The 12,489-nt window shown below is 45.2% G+C and overlaps 1 protein-coding gene across 4 annotated transcripts in view; it reads left to right on the top strand.

Annotated features, from left to right (window-relative positions):
• The window catches only part of Fancc (FA complementation group C), a 119,926-nt gene that overhangs the window by 93,204 nt on the left and 14,233 nt on the right, over window positions 1-12,489 (top strand). For all 4 annotated transcript variants that reach the window (XM_029468271.1, XM_029468274.1, XM_029468272.1 and 1 more), the window contains exons 9-10: window positions 6,874-6,926; window positions 8,160-8,259. In XM_029468271.1, the coding sequence (XP_029324131.1) occupies window positions 6,874-6,926; window positions 8,160-8,259 (153 nt within the window). The remainder of the gene's footprint in view (window positions 1-6,873; window positions 6,927-8,159; window positions 8,260-12,489) is intronic.

Raw genomic sequence — 12,489 nt, 5'->3', positions numbered from 1 at the left:
CAAAAAAAAAAAAAAAAAAAAAAAAAAAAGTAGAACTTACATGTAATGTTAAGGATTATAGTGTGGCTAATAGCACAACATTACAGGTGCAGTGCTGCTGTCTTCGAGGACCTCAATAACCTCTTCAGTGCTGCCAGTGCCTCTTGGATCCTGGGGTACCTAGTGCAGGCAAGTTCCCATAGTAGTGCAGGATAGCGATGTCTCAACTCAGTGCCAGGAAAATGGGAGAGCATGTATCTGCCCTGGTCATTGGCTAGGCTGAGGAAGGTGCTGAGGCTGCCTGGCTGCCTGCATCATTGACATCTTCTTTTTCAGATTGAGGACTGTAAGGGCACCACTTGCTTGAATCCCCCCTTCCCCTTTCTCCCTCCCTCCCTCCCTCTCTCTTTCTCTCCCTCCCTCCCTCCCTCTCCCCTTCCCTCTCTCTCCCTCCCTTGAATATGTATGTGCATTTGTATGCATGATTGCTACTTCTTACAATTTTCAAAAGCATTATATAGATTATTAAGGCTAAAAATAAGAGTGCAACTTTCTTAATAGACTCTGTAGATCATCTAGAAGCCCCTGGACAGCCCCTTCCAGATTTAAGGTAGTAAATTACCCTGTCTTGTAAATGTCTCTATTTCTAAATTAAGTGTGCACACTGTGATGGGAGTTACTTCGTCTCTGGTCTGTTTTGCTTTCAGTGCCAGATGAAGACCCTGGGTCCTTTCCTCCCAGGTTGCTTGTCCTTTTCTTCGTCATCCTTTCCCCTCAGTGGAAAGCCTCCCGGTCCCATGGACTGCCTGACTGTCTGTTGGTGTTACTGGTTCTTCTCTGATGCTTGTCTGCATCTGTTAGCTGATGCTTTCAGCCTAAGCCATCCTTCAGAGAACACAGGAAGGGGCCCCTCCCACAGACACTGTATTATGGGGACCTCAGTCTGGGTTGGTAGTTGGCTGTCACTTCCTTGTCACACAGCTTAGTAGCAGTTTATCAGGATCATGTGTGGGAGCTTCAGAGCTTTTATTATGGTTGAGGGAGGGATTTAAGGGGGTGTTATTTGGTCTAATTTATTGTGGCATTGCCAGGATGTGACCTCTCTATGCCGTGAGGTTCATGGAGATAATTACAATACAGACAACAAGCTGGAAGCCCCTGATTGGCTTAGGCAGTTCTCCTCTGCCATCCTGAGCCCAGAGAGCCTTCGAGCCCAGCAGGGTAGAATAAGCCGTGACCTGGTTGAGTGATTACAGGGGTAACCTGAAGAACCTGCTTCCTAATTGCATCATCTGATTCATTTATCGCAGCGCAGCATCTTCCAGCATTGACAGGGCCATGTGCAGTATCAGATCTTTAAGACCCAGCTAGACTGCTGCACTTTGCTGCCTAGGAAACCTGATGCCAATTGCATTAGTGCTGGATTCTGACAGTAATTAAAGTGTGATGGTCTACATAACTTGTGTTTTGTGTGGAGCACTGTTAATTATATTCCCATCTCTTGGGACTATCCAGAATGAGTTCTGGAAATTCTATAGTTACCCAAATGTAGCAAAAACAAAAGATAAAAGAGTTGTACAAAGTGTAATGATCTCCCTGAATGTCCTTCTGCCTTTTAGAGACATCAGAGGTATGGCAGTTTCCGTTAAGACAATGAATGAATAAGATAAGAGACTAGTCAGAAGTCACCTTAATTCCAAACAAGATGTGTGTGCAGGCACATGTGTGAGATCTGTGAAATAAAAATACATTCCCAAACCGGTTTGTGTTTAAGGTTCAATCTTTGAATCTCAACCTGAGATTGTCCCCAATATCATGGCTGCCTGCCACAGTTGGTGGCCCCAAATAGATCAGGGTATTAACCCCAGTTTGTCATTTACTATGCAGACTAAAAGTTCCAAAACAGACGGTCTTGTGTTTCCTTTGACAGAGCAGTCACCAGGACACCATAATCCTTAACCTCAGACCTGACCTTAAAAATTGACATCAGGAGAAGTATTGAAAGCCACTTGCTAATTATGCCTCCCTTTTGGCACTGTGCTCCATGCCCAGGCTGAGCTTGTATCAAGAAGGCTGTTTTCCTGTTATAGTTCTGTGTGTGGAGCCCAGAAGGCTATTGTTTGGGTTCTCTATTTGAGTGAAAAGGGCCAGCTGGGTGGTGGGGTGGCCTGTGCTTGGCTGCTACACTGTGCTACGTGCCAGAGCCAGGAGCACCCTGGTTCCCATGCCCTCCCTTGCACTCCTTCATGGGCTGATCTGCCTGCTGGCAGCCACCACAGTTGGGCCTGGGAGAGCTACCCCAAAGAGTACTTGCATGGGAGGCAGGAGGCAGGGTCTTAAGTTAAAAACTGTTCCCTGGAAGAGTTGGTAGCTCAGTAAAAAGTGTCTTTGTCTATTCCAGCTTCAGACAGCTCAGTGTGTTCCTCCTGTTGGCCAGGAAGTGTCCTCATTCTTAAGAGGGCAGTCGCCGCAGCTTCACAAGGAGAAAACTTCCCTGAAAAATCCCATTGCTAAAATACAGCCAAAGAATTAACTCCTGTCCTCAACATTGTTGGATTTGTTTCTCTAATGTTTTAGCATTTTCTTTCCCCGCATTTTCATTAGTGTACTTCTTGCCTGAACTCTAATGTGGTACATGCAATTAAACCAGAGCTGGAGTGGATGGCTTAGTCTTGGTCAACTAGACAAGTAAGTGTGGTGGGGCTTTGGTCTGGACTGCACTTTCCAGTGTTAACCTCAGGGGGGCACCAGACACTCCAGCATTGTCTCCAATGAAAAGCCCAGGGCGCAGGGTAATCTTCACTCATGGGCTTCCAGGCTTTGTAGCTCCTGGGAGATGAATGGGAGAAGGATCACAGACCACAAGAAATAGTGGACCATGGCAGTTCCTCCTATTCAGAGGCCAGGTTGAGGAGCAGTGGGGCCCAAGAAACTGCTTTTGAGCATAGACATACGGGGACTAGACCTGGAGGTATTTGTCCAGTGTGCAAAGCTGGGCATCCCGTAACTTACACCCCACCCTACCCCCCTTCTCTGCTTGACACTGAGACCTCATGTAAACTTACAACATAAGAGGACATTTGGTACTTGTTAAGGTTTTAAGCCCAAGAATGACAGATTTATCACTAATTAAACAATAATTGCATTATGGGGTACTGAAAAAAATTGCTTGTAGTATAAACAACATCTGGTAAAGATTAAAAAGAAAGCTCAAATTTGTTGTAAGAAACCTGAATCTTTTAAAACAAAATAGATTCTAAAATGTGAAAGGGTTGTTTAGTTTTATGTTTAACATTTCAAAAATAGAAAAGAAAATGCCATAAGGAAAGTATGTATTTATAACAATGACTTTACATTATAGATGTGAATGGTTTTATATATATATATATATATATATATATATATATATATATATATGTAGATTTTTTTTCTAAAACCAAATCATTTTTTTAACTCAAAGGAGTTCACCATGAAGCCTATGTGGCTCTTCCTTCAGAAGAGGCCTTTCTTTGGTTTTGTTTGGATTTGTATGTATTTGTGTCTCTGTAGTGACTGTAGTTGCCTTTTAACTCATATCTGTGGACAAAGAGGGCTGTCTCTTGCCAGAAGAGTAGGGTGAGTTGGCTCCATGGGAGATGGGCCGATGCTCTGGTGGGCAAACTGGAGGGAAAACTTCTCAGCTGATTTTCTCAAATGACCATTTTCTGAGTAAACATCAAACAACATTAAAAATCAGCCTAGAGAGGGGATCTGTCCTGAGCGTGAGCTGTCACTCGAGAATCCGTTGTCTCCTTCTTGGTTCTGTGTCCTAGAAGACTTGGGGACTTTATTCTTCCTAACCCTCCATTGTCTTTTTATGAGAGGCATTCACTTTTCCCTGATAATCACCTTATGAATACCTTTTCTAGTTCTCTCCCCCATCTCTCTGTCCCCCTCCCCCCTGTCAAACACATCTACACACACGGGGAGTGGGGGGAGAGGGAGAGAGAAAGGGAGAGAGGGAGAGAGTCTGAAAACAATTGATAGAAAAAGTGTGCCATCTTCCTGAGAAATGTGCTGTGTGTTCTCAGCCTCTTTGGAGTGGTAGGTGGTTTATAATAATCTCGGATCCCCTGGGATGAAAGGAGCAGGCTAGAAAGCTTCATGGATGAACTAGAGAGTCAGCAGTGCTCACACAGTCTGTGGTGCAGTGAGAAGCAGCCTCCACCACCCCTCACCTCTCTTCTCGATACTCTGTACTGTCTGTGTTGACTCATCTTCCTGAGTTTTGTTGAGGGGTGGAAATAGGCCATCCTGGGCAGAGGGGAACTAGAGGAAAGTGTCTTATCGGATAAAGGGGATGTGTACTTGACAGAACATTCTGGTAAGGTAAAGAGGCCACAGGTTGTTGTGGGCATCATCATCATCATCATCGTCATCATCATCTGTTTATCCTCCAAGGCTTATTGAAAGTCAGGGGTGAGGGTGGACAAGAAGGGGGGATAGACATGTTTCTGGCATCTCTTGGTGACATGGTTTCCCTGGAGTGAAGTAATCTCTACATGAAGATTGTTAGGCCAGATGGAGGAGAGTTTGAGAAGGAACAGATTTTGTGGGATGGAGAAAAACAGATGAGCAGATGGAACCTGAGACAGCTCCCCCCACCCCCATTTTGGTAGGCAATATGATGGCAACAGATACTCTGTTTCAGGGCATGGCTGTAGAGCCCTAGAATGCAGAGGAACCTATGGTGTCCCACCTGGGCAGTGAAACACTGTGCAGAGGGCTTAAACATTTGCCTCCTCCTTGAAAGGATTCTATAAGAGGTGGGATTTGGCTTCCAGAGAACCATGCAGTAAAGCTTTAATTCTGATGAGAAAATCAGCTTTAACTGTGTCATAGGGACTTGTGAATACTTCGGTCTTTATGAAACAACTTACTGACACTGAAATTATGTCCTGGGACAACTCCAGTGAAGACTGGAGAGGAGAAAGAGGTTCTTACAAGTGGTAAGGAGGGGCTACACATTAACTCTTGTCGTGGCTACTTCCGCAGGTACCCTGCCTGCTCGTCTCTTCCTGTTTTAGAATCTAAAGTAGTTTGTGGACGTGGGAGAAACCACGAATCTGAAGTCCTCACAAAGGAAGGCCTCGGCATATAGATCCAGCCCAGGCACGTGCAGAGAGTAGGTGGAGTCTGTGGCTTGTTTGGGTTGGGATCACCAGCTCAGTTGTTCAGAAGGAAACCACTGCATTGAAGGAAAGCCCATACAGTTTTCTTTTTGACAAACTAGGTCAGAACACTCTTCCTTGCATCCTCTTGTGGTTTTGGTAGCCACCCAGTTACTTCTTAAGTCTTCTCTTCTTTACTGTTTAGAAATCCATTTTATCAGACCACATGATTCTCAAGTCTTCAGTGGCTAGGGTAGGGTACTTAAGCCATTTGGAATAAAAGAAAATGGTTTTCCTTCCCTGCATCGAGTTCTGGTCTGGTTTTCCTTCAGTGCACATTCAGCTCTGTGCCTGTGCCTGTGGGCGTGTGGCTGTGGTGGGGTCTTCAGATTTTGTTGTTAGGAGGTGCATTCCTACATAGAACAGAATTGTTCTGGCAAACTTAGCTGAGTTGTATTTCTTTACGACATCCAATTTGGGTTTGTTTTTTTTGTTTTTTTTTTCTGTTTGGATTTTTCCATTATGAACACATAGAAACTCTTTCAGTGTTCTCTGGGCCTGTGTCCAAGTGCATGAACAACTGTTAGTATTTACAGTGAGGCTGAGAAGCAGGCAGATTAAATGACTTTTTGAGATCAAAGCCATGAAATAACCTGCCATTCTTCTGTTGTTAATTTCTTAAGTAGGTAACAAGTTTATGAGGAATTTAGGTTTGCTTCATTTGGATAAAGATGTACTTTGACAAAGGGTTAGAGATCATGGGTTGCTTTATTTGAAAAGGAGAAAGCATTAACGGGCAAATCATAAATGTCTTTGATGAAAAGGACAGCTTCCCATCATTTGTGTGGCAGCCTGTAATGGTCATGTATGGCCACTAGATGGCACATACTCCATGTTGCAAGTTAAGCTGCTATGGCAGAATTAACTATTAAGTGGGAAAGCCAAAGAAACACTCAACTTTCTTCAGGGTGGTTCAGAGAAGTCAGAAAAGTGATGCATAGGATCCAAGATGGCTAAAAAAATGTTTCCCAAAGCTAGTCATAGCAAACACAAAATTACTCCAGAAATTCCCTTTGCTATTGTGAAATGTTTTATAATACAAGTAGGCTTTTTAAAAAATCTATCATAAACTCAAGTTTTAAGCTCTGACTAAAAATATAAGTAAGCTGGCTCTTCCTAGGCCTCAGGAAGCCAGTTTCTATGGATTGAAACCATTAAATCCTACCGACAGGGTATTCTAGAAAAGATTGGGGAGCTTTCGCCGGGTGTCACGTGGCTGTACTTTCCATTAACTGCTAACTGTACCCTTAATGTCCGATAGTGGTGGCCACCTGATTCTTAGGTGCTCATTACCAACTATGGGACGAGGATGGTGGGGAGGTGGAGGGTGAGAGGTCAGCAGGTGGAGTGTGCTGCTGAGTAGGGCCTGAGTCCTGTTGTCATAAAGTGCTTCTTAACCACTCATGAAACTTATTCTTACATACAGGCTTACTATAGAAAATGTGGTATGTAACAGGAATACAAAATAAGTAAATAAAGTTTGCCCACAGCCCATGCTCAAAGAGAACTACTGCTGGCATTTTATGTTTTTTTTCTGGGTACCAAGTACTTTTTCTTTTCTTAACCTAATGGAATGTGTCACTTTTCTGGAGCAGCCCCGAACTTCTTGTTTGCCTAATAATCCAAAGTTGTTATTGATAGACTCCTCTTGTATTTCTCTGTTTCATGCTTTTTCCTTTTATAGCCTCAAGCAGCCTGCCAACCTGCCATCTTCAGAATTGTTGATGAAATGTTCAGGTAAATATACTGTCTTTGGGAGCAGTTGGTCTCTGGCTGGTGTGGGAACGTAGAGGTTTGCGCTCTTGGTAGTTAGGGGTGAAAACTCAGAAGTTGCTGTGCATTGGAAAGGCAGCCTCCAGAGTGTGGTGGCATTCTTTAACCTTTATACTCAAATGATGTAGAGAAGCGGGATTCATTTGGGTACTGAAATATCCATGCAGCGTTTGTCCCAGCTCCAAGTAAAGATGCAGTACAGCCCTTCACCACATGAGGGCTGGCTGGGCTTGTGTCACAGACCTAAAGAAAGCCAAAAGGCACAAAACTATTCTGAACAGAAAGAACTCTCTGAAAGACAGAGGAAACGCCACATTTCAGCAGAATGGTGTTTTTATTTGAAAGACTAGGTCCTAGGAACTTGTGCTTTGTTTAGAGGACCAGTTACAAGAAGTGTGTAACACACAAGTTGGCTCTGCTCCGAAGTCACGAGAGTTGGCACCTATGGATTCCTATAGATACACTAAGGTCAGAGGTGTTGGACCCAGGAGCTGGTTACGGAAGGTTGTGAGCTGCCTGCTACGGATACTGGCAATGGATTCAAGTGTTCTGAAAAACCAGCAAGTGCTCTTAACCACTGAGCCATTTCTCCAGACCTAGAAAAGGAGTGTTTGTCTGTTTGTTTGTTAGTGGCCTTAAACTCAGAGACCCACCTGCCTCCTGAATGCTGGGATTAAAGGCAAGCGCCATCAAGCCCCAACACAGGAAAGGAATTTTTACAACCAATACCTCACCATTTGTGTTGCTCTTGAAACATACCAACTCTTAACTTAAATGGCATGAAGACATGCCATTTAAGACAGACATGTCTTAGAAGACATGTTATTGTTTTTGTTTCAGGATAATCAAGTTTGAGGTTTCTTTCCTTAAACAAAAAGAAAAGTTAGTTGTATAAAAGGGCATGGAAACTAAACCGAGGACAGCTAATTCCACAGCCCCACTCTGGTGATTCCGACTGAGTGTGTCGGAATCTCCACTCTCCAGGCAGCTCTGTCCTCGCTGGTGAAAGCAGAACACCTGTTGCTAGCACTGTCTGGTCTGTGAACACCGAAGTACCCATGAGAAAGCCATGTGAGAGAGGCTGGAAGGGTGGCTGCTCCCTCCTGCCTTCACTCAGGAGCTGCAGTCTGATGAACTGATGGGCTTGCGCTGTGTGTGGAGCAGCAGGGTGCTGTCATCTCCCTTTGCTTTGTTCAGGTTTGTGCTGCTGGAAACTGATGGAGCCCCAGAAGTACTAGCTGCTCTTCAGGTTTTCACATCGTGCTTGGTAGAAGCTCTGAAAAAAGAAAACAAGCAGGTACCTCACCCAGGGGATGCTGCTTAGTCACTTCAGAGTGAAGCAGGCTACTGCTGCTACAGGCATTTGGTAACGAGCTGAAAGGATCTTTATTTTTCTGGTGTTGGAGACCACCCACAGCCTCACACGTGTTAGGCGCATGCTCTGACACTGGCTACGCTCCCAGCCTTGTTTTCAGAAATGTTAGTGGAGTCTTGTTCACAAAGAAAGCTTCCAAAGGACCACTCCTGTGGAGAAGAAACATTTTCACTAAAAATAACTTAGGATTTTGTCTTTCTTCCCCATGCCCTGTTCCTAGAACCATCTGCCCACTGCTGTGCCTGAGTGTGGCTTCACATTGGCCAGCTCTCTAGGGGGAGAATTCCCCCTGGCCCTCTGTGTTTGTCCTTCTGTTTGCAGTTGGCCTTGTGGCCAGTAAGAGACATGGAGTCTACCCAGGATGTACTATAGGAACTGCAAACTGGGCGTTCTCCATGATCACTGTCTTTATTCCCAGCAGAGCTTCAGGAGAGAGGGGGATGGGAAAAGGAAGGCATTTGAAGAATGAGTGGAGGTTAAATGCCTCCAAGTAGACCAGAGGACTCTAGGTTCCCATCAGCAGAGGCTGGACAGCAACGGCAAGGGCAAAATACACAGGAGCTTCTCCTGTCTATAGCTTTGGCTGCTGTAACCAGTGGCCACAGGGCTAATGCTTATGTGATGCTTGCCTCCTCAGAGTAGTACTGTTCTAGACACCTTTCTTGTGGATTGTGCCCTCGTCCCCTGTGATGCTGTCTGCCATTTGACTAAGGGCAGAGCTCGGGTGCTCAACCCACTAAAATCCTACTCAGCCCAAGGCTGTAGAGGTCTCTCGGGTTTTAGCAGGGGTTTCTGCTTTCTAGGGCAAGTATAAACCTGCATGGTTTATTCTTACCATCCCTCTTTCCCTGGAGAAGTTAAATAGATGGAGCATACCCAGCCTGGCATCTGGGAGGAAACCTCGGCCAATGCACTGGCTGGTACTCACTGTTGTGAGCACAGCTGTAAGTGTATGCTGTCCTCTCTCACACACTCTTGGTTCCCCAGGGAGGAAACGGCCTCCAACAAACATCATCCTTGGATTCCTAGGATGCCCAAGTTGGGACAGGAAGGAACACTCAAGTCCTTAGCTTGACTTGAGTGTTGTTCCGGGTTTGCCCTAAGTCTCTGCTGGTCTTGGTGTTGGAGTAACGGTGCCTTTAGTTTAGGATAGTGCCTGCTGACCACATGTGTCTAGGGGAGAGAGACACACACTGGGCCCTGGCAAGATAAGGATTCAGGATTATCACCTGCCTTTAGCTCCATACAGGGGAGCAGCCGTCTCCTGATTGCAAAGTCTTCACATCCACATGTAATAATTGATTTTGTCTTCCTGATCCTGCCCCTGACAACCTACCTACTGAACTGTGTGTGACTGGCTCACTCCCCCTGACTCAGGTGTACGCTTTATGCCCAGTCATGATGCTGTCCTGCTTAGTCCATGCTGACCCTCTCTCCTTTGCTTCACTTATTGATAACAACATACATGGCAGTGAAGCCACCTTCAGACAATACTTGAGCCACTGGTGGTGCTGACTCTTGTGTGCCCCTCTTCTGCCTGCCTCAGTAAATGCATGCTGAGGTTGCATTCCTGACTCCTGTTTCTCTAAAATACATTGATTAGCCACTGGGAAAGCAAAAGGGTTCTGGTTGGGGTCGTGTCTGCCCTTTATGAGACACACAGAAGGGTACACATAGGATCTCTGAGCCTAGTTTCCCTGCTCAGTTAGGCTGTGGTGAGAGGTGGCTTTGTGGCAGTCTGCTACACAAATGGAGCATAATATAACCATTTTCTGGTTCCTGGCGTTTGGGCTATTTGTATATTTGCTGTCTGTTATAAACATGTTATGGTGAATATTTGTGGGATAGCAAGAGTCACCTTGTATCTGTTAATGAGGTGCAGAATTCAGTCTCACCAGTCCTACTATGTTGATTGCCAAGTATGGTGCTCTCTTAACCCACTCATGTCCCATCGTCAGGGACTATCAGGCATGCTTCTGTCTTCTCACCACACTTCCACGTAGGCAGCATGAGATAGCACTGCCAGTGTGCCCTGCTCAGCAGCAGTCAAGGGCTTGAGCTCATGTTCTCAGCTTGTGCAGTTCTAGACAGAGTACAGGCAGCCATAGGCCAGGATGGGTTTCAGCAGCTGAACAGACCAACAGTGGATTGTGCTGAGTCCCCTGTAGATGGAGTTTTCACATGGGACAGAGTATTTTTAAAAGAGTCCGACAAAGCTGACAAGAACAAGAGGGGCTTTAGCATAGGAACTCTGCCCACTTCTCACTAAGGCCTTGGGGACAGTAGGGCAAGGGACCACAACTCAAGGTGGTCCCAGGACTTCTGAGGTAGGTAACATAGTCCAGTGAAGGAAAGAAGCAGATGGGACAACCAAAAACCATGCTAAAAGATAGATCAGTCCCAACATATTAGAGGGATATTCGTCATGAAAATGAGATGATGGAGTACGGAGGCATGTCTGTCCGACTGGAACTGAAACAAGACCAAGTGTGTTGCTTCCAGACACCCCATTCCAAAGGCAGGGCTGGAGGTGAAAGGAGGGAGAGCTGCTGCACGGAAAGGACACACAGCTGCTCCTCAGGGACAGAGAAGGCAGCGACTCCGGGATAGGCTTAGACAGTGGCATCCACAGGGACAGAACTTTAGTTCATCAGGAGACATGTCAGTCACAGCAGGCATGGATTCAGAATGCATGAAGCAAAACTGATGGAAGAAATGGACAAGTCCCACATAAAATACCTGGAAGCTAGTTAGCCGAGAGCACCCCAGGCAGCCCATATACAACACTGAGACGGCATGTGTAAGAGCATTCACATCTGCTCCCTGGTTCCTGACAGGCAAGTAGTGATCCCTCTGTAGGGCTTGGAATCAAGCCCCCATTTTATGAAAGACCCTGGCCCCTGAAGCAGGCTTTCTCAAATGCAAATGCATAGGCTGACTTTCAGACTTAGCTGGACACAAAAAGGACCTGCAAAAGTCAGGAAGCAACCAGAGGACTCATATTAAGAGTAATTAAGTCAGTGAGAGATTGGCAGGACACATGGAACAGAGTCCAGATACAGACCCATGTACAAGAACTTTGAGCAGCAGAGTGAGGGAGTGTGTCAAAACAACTTCCTGGGGTAGCTGGGGCGAGGGCTGGTCATGGTTGTGTGCTTCAGAAGGTACACAAGTGCTTTGAGATGGACGGGAGGCTTCAATAGAAAGGTCAAAGCTATAAAGCCCTTAGGAGAACATGTATCCTTATATCCTTTTTCTTTTTTCTTTTTGGTTTTTGAGACAGGATTTCTCTATGTAGCCTTGGCTATCCTGGAAGTCACTCTGTAGAGCAAGCAGGCCTCAAACTCACAGAGATCCATGTGCCTCAGCCACCTGAGTACTGGGATCATGGTGTATGCCACCACTACTTGGCTTTTTTTTTTTTAAGCATTGGATAATCAAAGCTTTTCTAGAAACAATGCAATAAACAAACAAACAATAAAAAATATTGACCATATTTTAAAAAAATGGATAAATTGAACTTCCTTAAAATGTAGTGTCTGTTTGGTGATAAATGCCTTTGAAGATGAACAGGTTGTCCAGTGGCTTGGAGGGAAAGCAGTATTCATATGAAGCTAGAAGACTGTGTCTCATAGCTTCATAGACAACATCAGCCAGTGCTTAATGGACACACACTTTGGAAAGCTATTCTAACTAGCGCTGAGCACATGAACGGAGCTCAGCATCACCTGCCACACAGAGAGAGCTTGGAAGCAAGCATGTGTGAAATAATGTTTCATACCAACCAGATCAACTAAAGTCAGTGAGTTCCAGAATACCCAGTATTGGCAGGTAATTCTCACCCTGTGGTGGTGAGAATGGAACTCTGGTGGCCTTGAAAAGTTATCTCAGTCACCTTTTCCATTTTACTTACTCTAGAAAATAGTAAGCCCTGTCTACAAAGGCAGACATGAACGTTAGTAGCAGCTTTAATTCTAATAATGTACAACAGGCGGCACTCATATATAGGGGTATATAAGCAAACCCTAGTGTGTCCTGCCTTCTGAGCAGGAGTCCTGAGACCACAAAGACCAGGGACAGAAGTGTGCACATCCAGTGTATCTCTAAGAACTTTGGGAATAAGTGATATAATTATTGATCTCTCCTGTTGAA

The sequence above is a fragment of the Mus caroli genome, chromosome 13, assembly GCF_900094665.2.
Source record: "Mus caroli chromosome 13, CAROLI_EIJ_v1.1, whole genome shotgun sequence".
Taxonomy (NCBI): domain Eukaryota; kingdom Metazoa; phylum Chordata; class Mammalia; order Rodentia; family Muridae; genus Mus; species Mus caroli.
This window is presented reverse-complemented; position numbering and strand designations above follow the sequence as displayed.